The sequence below is a fragment of the Trichosurus vulpecula genome, chromosome 8, assembly GCF_011100635.1.
Source record: "Trichosurus vulpecula isolate mTriVul1 chromosome 8, mTriVul1.pri, whole genome shotgun sequence".
Taxonomy (NCBI): domain Eukaryota; kingdom Metazoa; phylum Chordata; class Mammalia; order Diprotodontia; family Phalangeridae; genus Trichosurus; species Trichosurus vulpecula.
The window spans coordinates 59,021,913-59,037,575 of NC_050580.1; the positions used below are offsets into that span (position 1 = coordinate 59,021,913).

The 15,663-nt window shown below is 40.8% G+C and overlaps 1 protein-coding gene across 1 annotated transcript in view; it reads left to right on the top strand.

Moving 5' to 3' along the window:
* LRMDA (leucine rich melanocyte differentiation associated) overlaps window positions 1–6,061 on the top strand; it is a 1,324,152-nt gene extending 1,318,091 nt beyond the window's left edge. Inside the window, 1 exon segment of the mRNA XM_036736266.1 lies at window positions 5,982–6,061. Within this exon segment, the coding sequence (XP_036592161.1) occupies window positions 5,982–6,061 (80 nt within the window).
* The last annotated feature ends 9,602 nt before the right edge of the window (window positions 6,062–15,663 follow it).

The following is a 15,663-nucleotide window of genomic DNA, read 5'->3' on the forward strand; positions in this document are numbered from 1 at the left end:
ACAGGCTGCCAGAGTTCAAAAATTCCAGCTGACTTTAACTGTCACTAGCCCGAGCACCTTTCTCCCTAGGCGAGCAGCCGCTGTTCGGCTGCCAGACAGTCCCTGTGCTTCTGCTGAGATGCCTGCCCAACAACTGAGCATCTTCCTCTCAGGATGGGATTTGAGGTGACAGCTCCTCACACTTTAGCGCTCCCATCACCTCAAGTGATGGGGATTCAAGTCGAAATGAAAGTGCCCTGCCCCCAACCCCCCCAATCCTGCAAACTACAAATTTAGATTGACTAAGGTTCTCCTTAGGCCTCGAGACCCAACCTTCATGACAGAACAGGCCTGCTAGGAACTTTACAACTGCAGCGGGTTTTGTAATGATGTCTGGGGAGATTTTTTTTTTTTTTGCAGGAGCAGGAGGAGAATACTACAAGTGATAGGAAATGATGTCAGCTTTAGTTAGGGCAGTAGACAGCGTTAGAATATACTTGGCATAATATGGCCTCGGTATCTCTGTCAGCATCTCTGTTTTCTGTCACTGTACACAATCCCGGGCCTGTCTGTACTCCTGACAATGTCTTTTCGGATCAGGCATTCGCCAGTTCGGAGACTGGCTCTCCTCACCACCACACAGCCTTCTTTGTTTGAAGTCTGCCCCTGTGTCATTAACGTGCTTGATGTCTATTTAAATCTGACGGTGAATGCAGTATCTGTTTTCCTGTCAAGAGATCATTGACAATATTAATACCTCATGTCCTTGCCTCATTTTCTAAGAGCTGACACCTAGCTGCCGTCTCCTGCATTCATCAAACGGCACTCTCTCCCTGGGATGTCGAAAAGCAGTCTTGCTTCCAGGCCCAAAGAAACAGGGTGCACCTCAAAAAGGGCTTTTATCAGAGCCAGCCTGAAAAAGAGGCCCTGGGAATATACTTAATAAACATTTCATGCCCCTCCAATTTAGAGCCCAGCCTGTAAGAACCTCCAGCCCACATTCCAAGATGATTCCTTGCTCCATTTGACATTTGATTACATGAGATCCAAAATGGAAATTCACACCAGAGATGAGCTTAGGGAAAGTAATCATGTCCCTGGATGCTAAAATGGCAACAGGCTGGAAGGAAAAAAGAGAGAAGAGGGAAGGAGAGAGAAGAATTAAAGGAGAGGGGGAGAAAAAGAAGGAAGGGTAGAGGGAAAGAGAGAAAGAAGAAAGGAGAGAAAGAGAAGCAGAAGAGAAGGAAGAAAAAGGAAGGAAGTGGAGAGGGAAGGAGAGGGAGGGAAAGAGAGAAGGAGGGAAGGAGAGAGGGAGAGAAGCAGGGAAAAAGAGGAAGAGAGAAAAGAGGAAGGGAGAGAGAGGAAAGGAAGGAAAGAAGCAGGAAATAAGAGAAGAAGGGAAAGAGAGAGGGAGGAAAGAGGGAGGGAATAGAGGAGGGAAAGAGAGAGGGAGAAATGGGGTGGAGGGGCTCACAAGGATATTGTAACTCAGCCATTCGTGGTTTTACTCAAAAGGACAAATGTATTTTTTATGAAATATGACAACCTTATCCATTTCTTTTCATAAAAATTCATGCTGTCCCAATGCTGTACAAAGAAATTAACATCCCGCAGCCCTAGCTTTCTAGGTTCTTGAGTAGCTTATTTGAATCAATTATATTGGAAGGAGCCTGGGTGAATTTTGAAAAGCATCTGAAATTCCTCAGGTCTTGGGGCTGCAGGAAACACAAACCCTGTTGCAAAGCAGAATTTGCTCCACAAAACTCTGTTCATGGCAAGAAAGCCCATTTTTTTTTCACAATTTAGAATGCAAGTCAGTAAAAATGTTTATTCTATACATTTTATTACAAGCATGGGCAAGGAGAAGGCTAAAATGGCACATGGAGAGTGTATCTGTATGGGGTGAGTAGTTTCCTAAATATGAATCATTTCCGACAGTTTCTTACAATGCATGGAAAATGTTTAGTCATAATTGGTCCATGACTGGTCAGTGATTGGCTTTGCAGGCAGTTTGTTGCGTTTCAAGAGATAGGAGACAGAGTTTCTTGTCTGCTAATCAATTATTGAATTATTAGCTTTGGGCATCCTAGACAGTGTGGAATTTATCTGTCGGTTATCTTTACCCATGGTGTGAGGTAAAAGAAGGCATAATAATAGGGATTATCAGTTTAACACTGTAATGGAGACTTTTTTTCCCTTAAAAATGCCCTTCCTACTGACGAAGAGGAACAATATAGTACCCTACTCTTTCTGCTACCAAAGTCCCAAAATGCAAGTCCCCTCTGCCCTGGAAACTAACGACATACAAGTAACCCAGTGCTACAGAACTCAGCACAAGATGCAGAGGGGCTCTGCTCTTCCCACCAGGTGGAATATCAGAGGTCCCCTCCCCACCATGGGAAAGGGGTAGGAGAGGCCTTCCAAATGTGTCCACTTCATCCATAATCTGTGGCTCTAGGCTGCAAATGACTATTGGAAATTCGGAGCCTTGGGTCTGGCTGACACGTAGGAATTAAGATCGTGGGTTCTGTAATTGAAGGAAAATGACCCCCAGAAACATTATCCAAGTTTTAGGAAACCTGATGGGAAAAGCTTCCACCTATCCCTACTGTTCCATTTCATAGGAGAGGTCATCACCTCTGATGGTGACCATGGGTTCTTGAGTTTTCTGCCAGTGGACCACAGCCTCTGGTAGTTTCTTTCATGTAGGAAAGCTTTGGAATATGGGTCTGATATAGATAATATGTCTATTTTTTTTTGAGGACCAACTCAACTCAGCTCAAAGAGTTACTTCCCGAGCTGGTCACTGAATGGTAAATTTTTCAGCCGTAACAACTGTTAAAGACAATCCATGTGGCTAGGCATGGTGGCACAGGCCAATACCCTGCTGTTGAGGTGTCTAATGGATCACAGATCACTTGAGTTAGAGTTCTAGCTGCAGTGTGCTAAACCAACTGGGAACTGTCTGGAACCAAAATGGTTAGCTTTCAGGAGTTAGACGCCAAGGAGGGGTGAATTGGCCCAGGTGCAGGTTAAAGTTTCTGTGCCAATGAATATGGCGCCCATTTGTGGCTGCTGGACTTCCAAATTAGGCAATATAGGGAAACTAAGTCTCAAAAAAAAGAAAAAAAATAACAATCAAGACTTAGAGGAGTTTCAATCTGTGTTGGTGGAGGAAAAAAAATTAAACAGATTCATGATTCCTGAATTAATGTATAGGAATATCTTTCTTATCTGAGCTTGTCTTTATTGTCTGAGCACACTTGAGAGAAGATGCCAGAAGTCCTACCAATTTTACAATGGAAATTTGTGTAGCTTAGTTTGGTGCTTCCCCTAAAATCAAATCAAATCAAATGAGACCTGATGAGAGGGAGTGATTATAAATGATAAATCCTGGAGCATAGAAAAAATTTCATTCCTCTTAATTCTTCTCATAATTTTTATAGGCAAATTTGATTTTTTTTGGTAGGGGAGTGAACTGAAAAGGAGGTTTCATAAATGAGAGATGAATTGATTTAAATGTATGACTAGGGACTACTTACGGCCTTCCGTAGTCTCCATGTATAGGAGTGTCGCGTTTAGAGTCACAGATTTTTCCCCATTAATTTGTTGATGGAAAGCAAATACTTGTATCACCAGGATGTGGTGACACACCTTGACATATACCTTGGTTGTCTGTGAATATCAACCACCCATGGGATGATTGCATCTTAGACCTGAACTATGATGATCTAGAAAGCTGTCATTTTCTTGAGTAACCTGGGCTTTCAGCTCATTAATCTAAGGTTCCTTCCAATGTGTAGATCAAAACATATCCACAGCTTCTCATCAAGTGATAATAAAAATTCAGTTTAATTCATTAAATATTTATGAAATGCCTACTATGTGCTAAATACTTTTTTTTGTAAAAAAAAAAAAAAGGCAAAAGACTGTCCTTGCCCTCAAGGAGGAACTGTTATATACTGGGTGTTTAATGAATGTTTGTTGATTGATTGACAGTTATTTTGTACTTGGTGTTTTCTTCTGGTACAATGTGAGCTCCTTAAGGGTAGGAACTATTTCATTTTTTATCTTTGTGTAGATAAGGAAGAAAGGAAGGAAGGAAAGAAGGAAGGAAGTAAAGAAAGAAGAAAGAAAGGAAGTAAGAAAGGAAGGAAGGAAGGAGGGAAGGAAGGAAGGAGGGAAGGAAGACAAGGAAGGCAAGAAGGAGAGAGGGAGTGAGGGAAACAAGGAAGATTGGAGGGAAGGAGGGAAGTAATAACTGTTTCAAGATATTCCTATTACTTTCAAGTTACATTTCATCACTACTAGGGGCAGCTAGGTGATACAATGGATAGAGCCCAGGTCTTACAATCAGGAACACCTTTGTTCAAATCTAGCTTGAGACACATAGTTTATGTGACTCTGGGCAAGTCACTTAACCTCTGTATGGCCCACTTACCTTAACTTAAAATGAGGATAATAATAGCACCTACTTCCTAGAGTTGTTGTGAAGACCACATGAGATAATCTTTTTAAAGCTCTTAGCAAAGTGCCTGGCACAAAAATATGTGCTTAATAAATGCTTCCTTCCCTTCCTCCCTCCCTCCCTTTCTCCCTTTCTTCCCTTCCTTCCTTCCTTCCTTCCTTCCTTCCTTCCTTCCTTCCTTCCTTCCTTCCTTCCTTCCTTCCTTCCTTCTTTTTTTCTTTTTGCTATTTCTGGAATGACTATAGGAGGTATAGGTGGCATTCTAGCTGTCTAAGTATTTCAAAGTCTCTTAAAACAGTGCCTAGCACATAGTAGGAGCTTAATAAATGTTTATCATCTGACTGATTAGCTGTCACATGGAAGAGGGAGTAGGCTTGTCCTAGTTATAGACTAGTCCTAGGTAACACTAGGAGAGATAGATTTAGTAGAAAGGCAAGTTTAGGCTTGAGGTAAGGAAAATCTTGCTGACAATTTGAGCAATTTAAAAAATTCAGTGGGCAGCCTTAGGAGGTAATGAGTTTCCCAACACTAGAACTCTACAGAGAAAAGTTGGATGTCCACTTGTTAGATATGTCATAGAAGGAATTCTTGTTCAAGTATGACTAGGCCCAGATGTACTCCAAGGCTGCTTCCCACTCTGAGATTCTGTGATCCCATAGGAGGGCATATGTATTCAGGGGAGGGGAATATCAGGGTTATACTGGGAAATGTTTAACAACCAGCTCTCCAAAAAACAAAACCATAAAAGTATGCTGGATGCACTTTTATGTTTAATCAGAATTATTAACATTTCTCTATCACTTTTTCATGTCTAAACAATCAACAAAACAAGAAATTGAGCCCTAGTTTGTAACGTTGGCTGATTTCTGAAGCATAAATGCTCACAATGAAAAATTTAACAATCAGGCACCCATAAGAACTGTCTCCAGCATGTGCCTGGACACCATTGTCTTTTTTTTTGTAGTTTACCTGAAAACCTCCACTAAATCCTTCCCTGGCATCTCCTGGTGGTATGGTGGTGATTAAGGGTTCTCAGAGACTACAACTCTACCCTTGGCCAGTCTTACCAGGCTGGAAAGGTTTTGAGTTATGGACCTGGTGTCAAACTGTATGTCTGTTTTCTTAGGACAAGCTATCTCCAGGTTGAGTACAGGGTCATGCATTCTGCAGCGGCAGGCACCTTTATCCACCATCAAGTAGGTCAGAGAGTGGTCGCAATCTGCTCTGGTTGATGGAAGGCTCACATCTACAAAATCATAGATCCTGGAATTATTGTGAGTAAGGATGGAAGTAAGTCTCTATAAACCCGTTGTGAGCATACAAACCACAGAAGAGGGCGAGACATTCCCAGGTGCTGTGGGGGCTGCCTGCAGAGTGGCAGCTCTGAAGACGAGAAGATAGAGTACTTCCTTTCTGCTGCTTAATTCGTTTGCTGCCAGCAGCTTGATGCGAGATCCCATTACACCCCTGCTCCCTGCAGCTCCCCCTCTACCCACTGCAGCACCTCTAATAACGTGTTTCCTTTTATTTGCAGGTGTTCTAGGAAGGTGTCACTATATTTACTATGGGAAAAACTCCGAGGGCAACAGGTTTATCCGAGATGATCAGCTCTAAGGCTGAGACCAGCCTGCCTGGCCCAATTTCATGAGAATAAGTAACAGGAAGAAAAAGAAAGAAACAAAGAAAAGAGGAAAAGAAAAAGAAAAAAGAAACTAACCAGCCCACTTGCATTTGTGCCATCAAGGAAGCCGCCTCAGTGTTCTAGTACCTTCTGCTGACTTTGCCAGGCCTGTCAAGATCATCCTTCTGTCTTAGTCTGAGTCGTCACATAGAGATTGACATGATTGCCTTTAAGCAGGTCTCATCCACCAGCATGACAGACAGCTGCAGCCAGGCATCGGGGCTGACAGGATGAACACCATGATAGATTGCCTGGTCCATCCACAGCTCGCTGGGGAGCAGAGGTCACACCTGGGGCCCCTGTGAGCATGCTCAGTTAGCTTTTGCCAGTCGGAGAGACTCCTGTCTTCAGCTTGCCTGTTGAGTGAGAGCTGTGTGGAATATCCAAATGGTTTTTACAAAACAAAAATGGTTCTGATGGTGGGGAAGGGCAGGGAGGCCTCCGTTCCTATCTGTGTTTCCAAAAGATAGACACTCACATTTCACGCTCACATACATATAGAACACCCACTCCCACCCTCCCCACCCTCCCCCCAACACCCCTAGCCCCCAAAGCATCTTTATCACAAGCAGAGCTTCAAGGTCTATCATTCCTCTGAGGAAGGATATTTGCTGTCAGGGATATTTCGTGACTTGCTTCCAAATGATACAAACTTCTGGTTTTAGTAAATATTTTTTCCCCAAGTCCTGATACCAAATCAGTGGAATTTAGATTGGTAAAGGGCTCCTGCATTCCAGACTTAGACTTTGCTCCCTCTCCAGAGCCAGGCCTTACTATGGGTATTTTGGAACATGGCTCCTTTTCAGTTTGGTGGCAGGCCTGTTTTTTTTTTTTTTATCACCTATACTTTAAAACTTGCCTTTGTCCATACTTGGGCTAGTACATTTCTTGTCAGATATTGTCTTTGTGGTCTGGACACAATTATAAGACTAGGTGCGCCTGTCTATACCTGGTTTACCCCTCCTTAAGGCATCTGATCTGGGATTTTTTTTTGAGTCCCTAAGAAGTAGAATGACCCTAGCAATAGGGATATAAGGCATATATAATTTCCTCTACACTCCAGGGATGAACAACGAACAACCACCAAGAATTGAAGGGGGAAGAAAACAACAACCCCCTTTTCTCCTCCACGCAAGTCTTTCAGGAAAGACGACAGATTCTTTGAACATCAAGAGCTATAGGGAATGAAATCTGTAGTATTTGAATCGGGGCAGTATCTTTGAGTATCCATGGTGGTTTTGTAATAGTGACACCACCTGGGATGAGCGATCATGAGATTTACATGGGAAGTACCCACTTAGAAGGTAATTAAGGAAATAGTTGATGAAACAGGAAAAAAAAAAAAGCCTTGGCTTTTTTTTTTTTTCAATTTAAATTCAGACCAAGTACTTAGCATCCTGTTATCCGCACAGGTTTCCCAAAGCAAGATTTATCTAGGGGTGGCTAGATCTAAAATAGGAACCTTTCAAAGTGAACCTGAAAGAGAATTCTACTCTGGGTTGGTGAATACCAAGTCTTTCCTGTAGCCAACTGGCCATCCTATTTTGATGGGTATGTGACGCCATGGGCCTTTCGTGTCCTTGTGTGGACAACCTGGAACTTACCTTTGGAATGATTATAGGTTTAAAAGAGTTCCTGGCATAAGAATTCAAAATAGTCACAACAAATGAATTGCCCATGAGACAGAAGACCTAGGGGGCAAAGTTCCTGTGTTGATTATATAGCCTTCACTAATTAATTACTTATACAAATTTGTAATGTGGTCCTTAAGAAAAAAAAAGAATTAGAAATGTTTGGTTTTTGTATTTTGTTTTCCCCTTTGGCATAAATAATGGGAAAATACCTTTCTCTCTGATCTGAACAATAGCACTAGGGGAATGCCTTGAGTTAGCTACATTTGAACCCCACCCTAGCTCTTTGCTGAGAAACATCAACACATGTTTTGTCCACAACATATTATGGGCAACAAGAGTTCTGGGCAGGGGCAGCAAGACTAGGCTGATGTCATATCCAATCTGGCAACACATATATCCCTGTCTTTATAAAAGGCTTTAACCCTGCCTCAAACAATAAAAAAGCACTTGCGAACTGACCACAGAATTTTTCCATCTTTATTTTTCTTACTTGTTTACTTTTCTTAATGTCAGAACCATTTGTATCAAGTTCAGGAATGTCTCCCTCAATGCAAGCTTTAGAGGCACAAATATTTTCGGAATGAGCTGTGGACCACATTCATGCCTCTCCCTGTGTGGTGTTTATTTTTTTTTGTTTCCTCCCAAATGGTGTAGTAACTTGAATTAAGATTAGCTTAATTATAATTTCTGAAAAGGTCACCTCTCCCATCTATTCTTCTTGAACAAGGCACAGCAAACTTGGCTCTTGCTTTCAAAGGGATAATGGTAACGAATTCACAGGCAGTGGTTGATGGCTATGTCAGGTCCCTGAGCATCATTTGCTGCAGGTCGGACCTCAGGCTTCAGCCTGACCTGTCAGCAGTGATATTGGTTGGTCACATGGTCCCAATGGGGTTTTCCTAATTCTGGATTTTCCAAGTATTAAGAGAAGCAATAGGGATATAAGGCATATATAATTTTCTCTACACCCCGGTGATGAACTCAGGCAAAATCCTGTTCTTCCTCTTCCTTTGGGAAGGGTTCCCCTCCTTTACCCTATTCTAGACCCCTGGCTGCCTGCTATGCTGAACCTTTTCCTCATGAAAAATAATGTTTTCTGGACTCCCTATACGCCAAGAGCTTGCTCTGGCCTTAGAGACACAAAGAGGCCAGGGACTCAACTAAAGCAAATTGAGGACTGAGCCTCCCAATGCCTCAGGGAATGTTAGTATAACTGAGCTCCTTTCTAAGCAACATAATTTTATAGGACAATTTGTTCCTTGAGAAATTATGCTTTAGATTGTAGGAATCTTATTAAAAGTACAAGTATTGCAATCACTTACATTTACTCTTACCAGCCTTGCTCATAAAGCCTCCATCTGTGTGTTTCTTTAAATAGATACACATTAGAAGAGATTATCTCTGGATGGGCTATGTCTCTGGGTGCTGTATGTTTTCATGTATTCATGTGTACCAAAGAATAAAAGAAAAGCAAAACACAGTTTCTGGATGAAAGCCGTTTATTTTTCCCCCAGCAGAGTTGTATCTCACACATTTTCAAGGGAAAATGTTTCTCTTGATGTTACTAGGAAAAACATTACACTGCCTTTTTCTTCTTTGGTAATATGTAGATCAAAAACTTGAATTAATGGTATTTTTTGATCGAAACAATGATGTGCGTTACTTTCTTCTGACACCAGTTGTCCAAGTTGGTCCTTTGTCATAGGTTGGGGCTTGAGGTAGGGTACAGTCAACATGACAGAATGATAACAAGGCTTGAGGTCTGATCCTGCCTCTACCACCAACCAGCCCAATGAGCAAACTAATTCCCCTCTCTGGGCACCAGTTTCTTCATCTGTATCAGGATAAGACCAGGCCAAAGGAATGTCAAATTCTCTGTAATGGTCTATGATTATGAGATGATGCCTCCTGTTGAAAACTCCATGCGTATCTTCTGACCATTTTACCTGATTCCAACCTAACATTGCTTAATTGTCTGTTCTATTTCTATTGGAGGGTCTTAATTTTAGAGGTGGGAGGCTTTTAGATGTTGTCTTGTCCAGCACCTTCCCTCCACATTTTACAGAGGATGTAACTGAGGCTCAGGGCAGTTTATGTCTTGCCTAAGGTTATACAGCTAACAAGTAGCAGACAGAATTTGAATCCAGATCCTTTGACTGCAAATTCAATACTCTTTTCCATTGTACTCAAGGATAACAGATGGATACTTGAGATACGTTTGGTGTTTTTGGACCTTGTAGAATGACCAAATATTCTATCTTGAATATAATTTTCTTCCCTAATGATTTAATTGTTTTGAAGAAAAATGCTTGTGTGGATGCAGGTGTTAGGTCCTTTACCAGCCATATATAGCAGCTGGTCAATGACCTCCACAGACACTTAAGAGTATCTTACTATCTTTTAATGTTGGTGAATCATTTCTGTTATGTCCAACTCTTCATGACCCCATCAGGGTTTTCTTGGTAAAGATACTGGAATGGTTTACCATTTCCTTCTCCAGCTCATTTTACAGATAAGGAAACCAAGGCAAACAGGTTTAAGTGACTTTCCCAGGGTCACATGGCTAATAAGTGTCTGAGACCAGATTTAAACTCAGGAAGATGAGTCTTCCTGATTCCAGGCCCAGCGCTCTATGTACTTTGGTGCCCCTAGCTGCCCCTTATTACCTGTAATCAGAGCAAATAGGCACCTAAACGGCATTTTTAAGTGGCTCTCAAGGCCATGTAGTCCTAACGCCTCTCTTTCATGAGCCTGCCCTAATACTCCTCAATCAGCAAATCCCTACTATGTGCCAGGCACTGTGCTAAGTTATGGGGATACAAAGGTAAACGCAAAATAGCCCCTCCCCTCAAGCAGCTTACATTCTAACAGGAGAAACAGAAAGAATACCTACATCTATCTACAAAATATATACAAGTTGGGAGAGAGTGGATACTAGCATCTGGGTGAGTCTCTAATGCTCTCATATAGAAGGATGCATTGAGCTAGGAAGGAAGGAGGCAGCTAGGTGGCAACATAGCGAATAAAGTATTGGACCTGGAGTCAGGAAGACTCATCTTCCTGAGTTCAAATCCTGCCTCAGACACTTACTAGCTGTGTGACCCTGGGCAAGTCATTTAATCTGTGTCTTTCTGAATCTCCTCAACTGTTAAATGGGGATAACAATCGCATCTACCTCCCAGGGTTTTTGTGAGGATCAAATGAAATAATTTTTAAAGTGCTTTGAAAACCTAACAGTGCTATATAAACACTATTATATGTGTGTGTGTTTTAAGTGAAAGGATAAGATTATCAGAGCTGTGCATTATAAAGATTCATAAGGCCACAGCATATAAGATAAAGTAGAGGTAAGAGAGATTGGAGAAGGAGAAAAGTTAGAAACTAAAGCAATAATGCAAAAGTAAGGAAAGCCTGAACCAGACTTGACATTTGGAATCAAAAGGAGGGATTCAAGGAATATTGTAGAGGGGAGAGGTGATAGGTGCTAGAGACCATTTGGGGAGTGCTGAGGAGGAGAACATTTTCAAAGATGATTTGAGTTTCTAGGACTAAGGAAGTGAAAGGTTGATAATAGATAGTTATATCATTTAAGGAAATTATCAAGTCAGGGACAGGAATCAAGGGAAAATTGTAAAATCAGTTTTGGACAGGATGAATTTTAGGTATGATTATGATATCTAAGCAGAGCCATCCAGGAAACCATTGGAAATGCTGGTTCAGATTTTAAGAGGGAGAGAGGGTAGAAGACAGACAGAATCATAGAGAGACAGACAGAGGATTATAATTAAAGCCTCTAGAATCAACGAGATCACCAAGAGAAAATCTGGAAAGAGAACCTTGGGAGATGCCAACTTAGAGGGATCTTCCCCATTAGAATGTTTCTTTTTTCTCTCTTTGTATCCCCAGTGCCTGGCACATAGTAGGTACAATGATTGTTGATTGAGGAGGTAGTGGGAACATTGAAGGGGATAAAGAAAGTAGTAGTAGGAGAAAATGTAAACAGCTCTAAAATAATGTCGATTCTTTTATTTCTGACTTCTGAGCTGGAGAGAGGTTCTCCGAACAGTCAATTACTAGACAATGTTAATTCCCTTTGTCCCAAGTACTTATTACCAACAAATGAGACTTTTGTTCTGTTTTTAAAGATATTCTGATTTTGAGCTTGGCCTTTAAAAGCTATGCACACTGCAGAGAGTGGTGAGCTTAAAATACATGTAAGAGAAGAAGAGCTATATACAGACTTGGTCTCCATTCCCTATTCCCTTCATGGAGAACTGCATAGTCATATGGTCCCTCTAAGACACCAGATTAAGAGCTCTTAAATGACAAGTCATTGTACCTAAATAGAGTTCCTGAATCAAGGAATCAGAATATAAGAACTACAAGGCACTGCACTACACTGAGTTTTTATGGGTTTGAGTACAAGAAATTCATGGGGTTTTTTTATTTCTTTTTGTTTTCTGTCAAGTAAAGTCCATTCTATGTTTGATGTCTTGTTAGCCTGAGTGCTTGCATGGAAGCTGATTCTCTGTCTCTTTGGTTCTTTGTGTCTGTCTCTCTTTGTCTCTTTATCACTCTCTTCTCCCCTCCCCTCCCCTCTCCTCTTCTCTCCTCTTCTCTTCTCTTCTCTTCTCTTCTCTTCTCTTCTCTTCTCTTCTCTTCTCTTCTCTTCTCTCTCTCGATCTCTTTGTGTCTCTCTCTTTCCCTCCCATCTCTCTGTCTCTCTGTCTCTCTATCACTCTCTCTCTCTCTCTCTCTCTCTCTCTCTCTCTCTCTCTCTCTCTCTCTCCCTCCCATCTCTCTGTCTCTGGGAGACCCTGAATGGTACATGTGCCAAAGACATTTTAGAGAGAAGTCTCTAAGCTTGAATACAATCTGAGAGCACCCAGAAATGAGGCAAAGAACTATGGGATACAACAATGAAGGTTTATGTTTATGTAACACTCGGCAATTTGTAGAGGATGGTCCTTGTAACAATTCTCAGAGGTAGGTAGTGCATTTTACATTTATGTAGTAGGTTTACATAATTTACATATGAGGAACCAAAGCTTGCAGAGGTTAAATGATCTGTTAATGATGTTAATGAGAGATTTTTAAAGATCCTCGATATAGCAAGTGGTAGAGATGGGACTCAAAATCATGAAAATGAAGGTAGGAGAAAACTACAAAAAGGCTGGAGTGATCAGTGGTATCAAATGCAGTAGAGAATGAAGAATGAGAAAGGACTTGGATTTGGTGATTAGGAGGTGATTTGTGACTGCTGAAAGGCACCATCAGGGGAATCATGGGAGCAGAAGCCAAATTGCTTGGCACTTGGGAATGAATGAGAGGTGAGGAAATGAAGGCAGCAGGATGGGGGAACTGAAGGGAAAGAGAAAGGCAGACATAAATTGAGGGGATAGCATGGTCTTAGGGAAAGCATTTTTGCTTAGTTTATTAGGATAAAGTGACCCATGCTGGCATGAAAATTACTTTGCAAATTACCTAAAGGCCTTTGTTTCTAACAACACAAACAACACAAGACCATACCACAACATAACATAAATAACACAATAATTTCCCAGTAAGCAATGCACCCTTTTTGATGATATACTTTGACTAAAGAATTAATTCCTGACCTGGGACAGAAAAACAGAAGTAGGAAGCCCCTGTGGCACAGGAGAAAGAGCACTGACTCAAGATTCAGAGCTCCTGTGTTCAAACACCAGCTTTGTTGCTTGTTCCTTGTGTGATCTTTCGGAAATCACTTAACCTCTCTCCATTTCAATTTGTTTATTTTTAAAAGTTTTCTCTGGATTGTCTCTGTGGTCCCTTACAACTTTAGAGTTTACTAGATTATCCAAAGATTAGCATTCATAAAGACAACTTGTGAACTTTGTGGGATATTCTCTCAAACACAAAGGAGTCCCTAGAAAACACTGAGGGACACATATTTATTTAGTGAATTTTCATGGTTAAGGTTGCTCACTGAATTTTGAATTTAATCAATGTTATTATTTTAAAGAAACCTTAAGTATATAAAATCTCTTTGATTGCCCCAGATATCTTCTGGGTTTATATCTTTATTCAAAACAATGCCATCATAACCAGATGGGGACTTGGCCTCCCAGAGTTTATCTTCTAAAGGTATTCCAGCTCATGAATGTAATATGGCATTAAGGTAAATACCCTGGACTAGGACTTAGGAGACCTAGGGTCCAGTCCTTGCTCTTCTACTCCCTTGCCGCATTGCCTTTAATAAGGTACTTTATCTCCATGAGTTTCAGGTTCCTCAACTATTAAGTTAGGAGGTTGGAAGAGATTTTTCTCTAAAGTTCATTTCACCTCCAGACTGTCTACAGAAGCATATTATGTTTCTTCTTCTTTCTCATTGACTCTGGCCCAGACCATGTCAAGTGAGTTCCTCTATTCAGTAGCAGAATGATATATGTTAACAGTTCAGAGAGGATTCACAGTTACTTAGGTGGTAAAGCCATCTGAAATGAATTAAGGCCCAAGTCATAATGTGGAATGAACTGTTGGAATCCAGATGATATGCTAGAGTCAAAAGATACAAGATGAATTGGGTAGTGGTGTTCCCTGTCACTTTATAGGGTTGGCTTTGTAAGAGGAGCACTCAGAAGCTGTTTGTTGTCTCATTGGTATCTTGCTATAATTGAGGTAAGTTGCTACCAGTTGGACGATGATGCCTTGGTTATGCCCTATAGGCTTCTAATTAAGTGAGAAAAAGATAATTTTTACAAATCATAGGGTGTTTTGCTCAAAAAAAAATATTAGGCAGCTAGGTGGTCCAAGATCAGCTGAGTGGCACAATAGATAGTGTCTCAGGAATGGCGTCAGGAAGACCTGAGTTCAAATCCAGCCTTAGATACTTACTAGTGTGTGACCCTGGGCAATTCACTTAACCCTGTTTGCCTCAGTTTCCTCATCTGTAAAAATGAGCTGGAGAAGGAAATGGGAAGCCACTCCAAGATCTTTGCCAAGAAAAGCCCAAATAGGGTCATTAGAGATCACATAACAGATTGTACCAAATCACTAATAATAGAAATACAAATCAAAACCATTGTTTTTTCACCCAATACCCCCCAAAATATACAGAACACCAGCTACGTGTGTTCAATTTGGGGGAACTTTTGGAAAGAAAGGCATACAGATACACTGTTGCTAAAGCTGTGGTTGGGCCAATCACCCTGGAATGCAATTTTGAATTATGTTTTTAAAAATTGACTGAAAAATCCATACCCCTTGACTGAGAGATCCCTCTGTTAGGTACATACCCAAAAGAGTACAAATAAAGAAACAAACACACAAAACCCAGTCCCATGTATGCTAAAGTATTCAAAATATGTTTTATTCTTTTGTGAGATCAGTTATTTTTAACTGATTGTAAAGTATAGCTTCTCAATGGGGAAATGGTTAAATAAATTGTGGCACATGAATGTAATGGAATATTATAGCTATATAAGTAATTTTGGATATGAAAAATTCAAAGAAGCATGGAAATATTTGGATGAACTGATGCAGAGTGAAATAAGTAGATCCAGGAAGACAATTTGCATGATTAATGCAAGAATATAAATGGAAAGAAAACAGTATCCTATCCCTCAATGAAATAGTATATAATGATCAAGCTTTATCCCAGAGAAGAAGAAAAATGTGCCTCCCTTCCTTACTCGCATGGATGGGTAACTATGAATGTGGAATTTTGCATATGTTATCAGATATAATTGATATATTGCTAAGTTTGCTGAAATGCTCTTCCTACCCTTGCTGTTTTGTTCTTTCTTATGGGAGATAGATATTTGGGAATGTGATGGGGCAGGTATATGTTAAAAAATTAAGGTATCAATAAAAATTTTTTTTCCAGAGAATATGATTTTGCAATTCAAACAGGGGGCCAA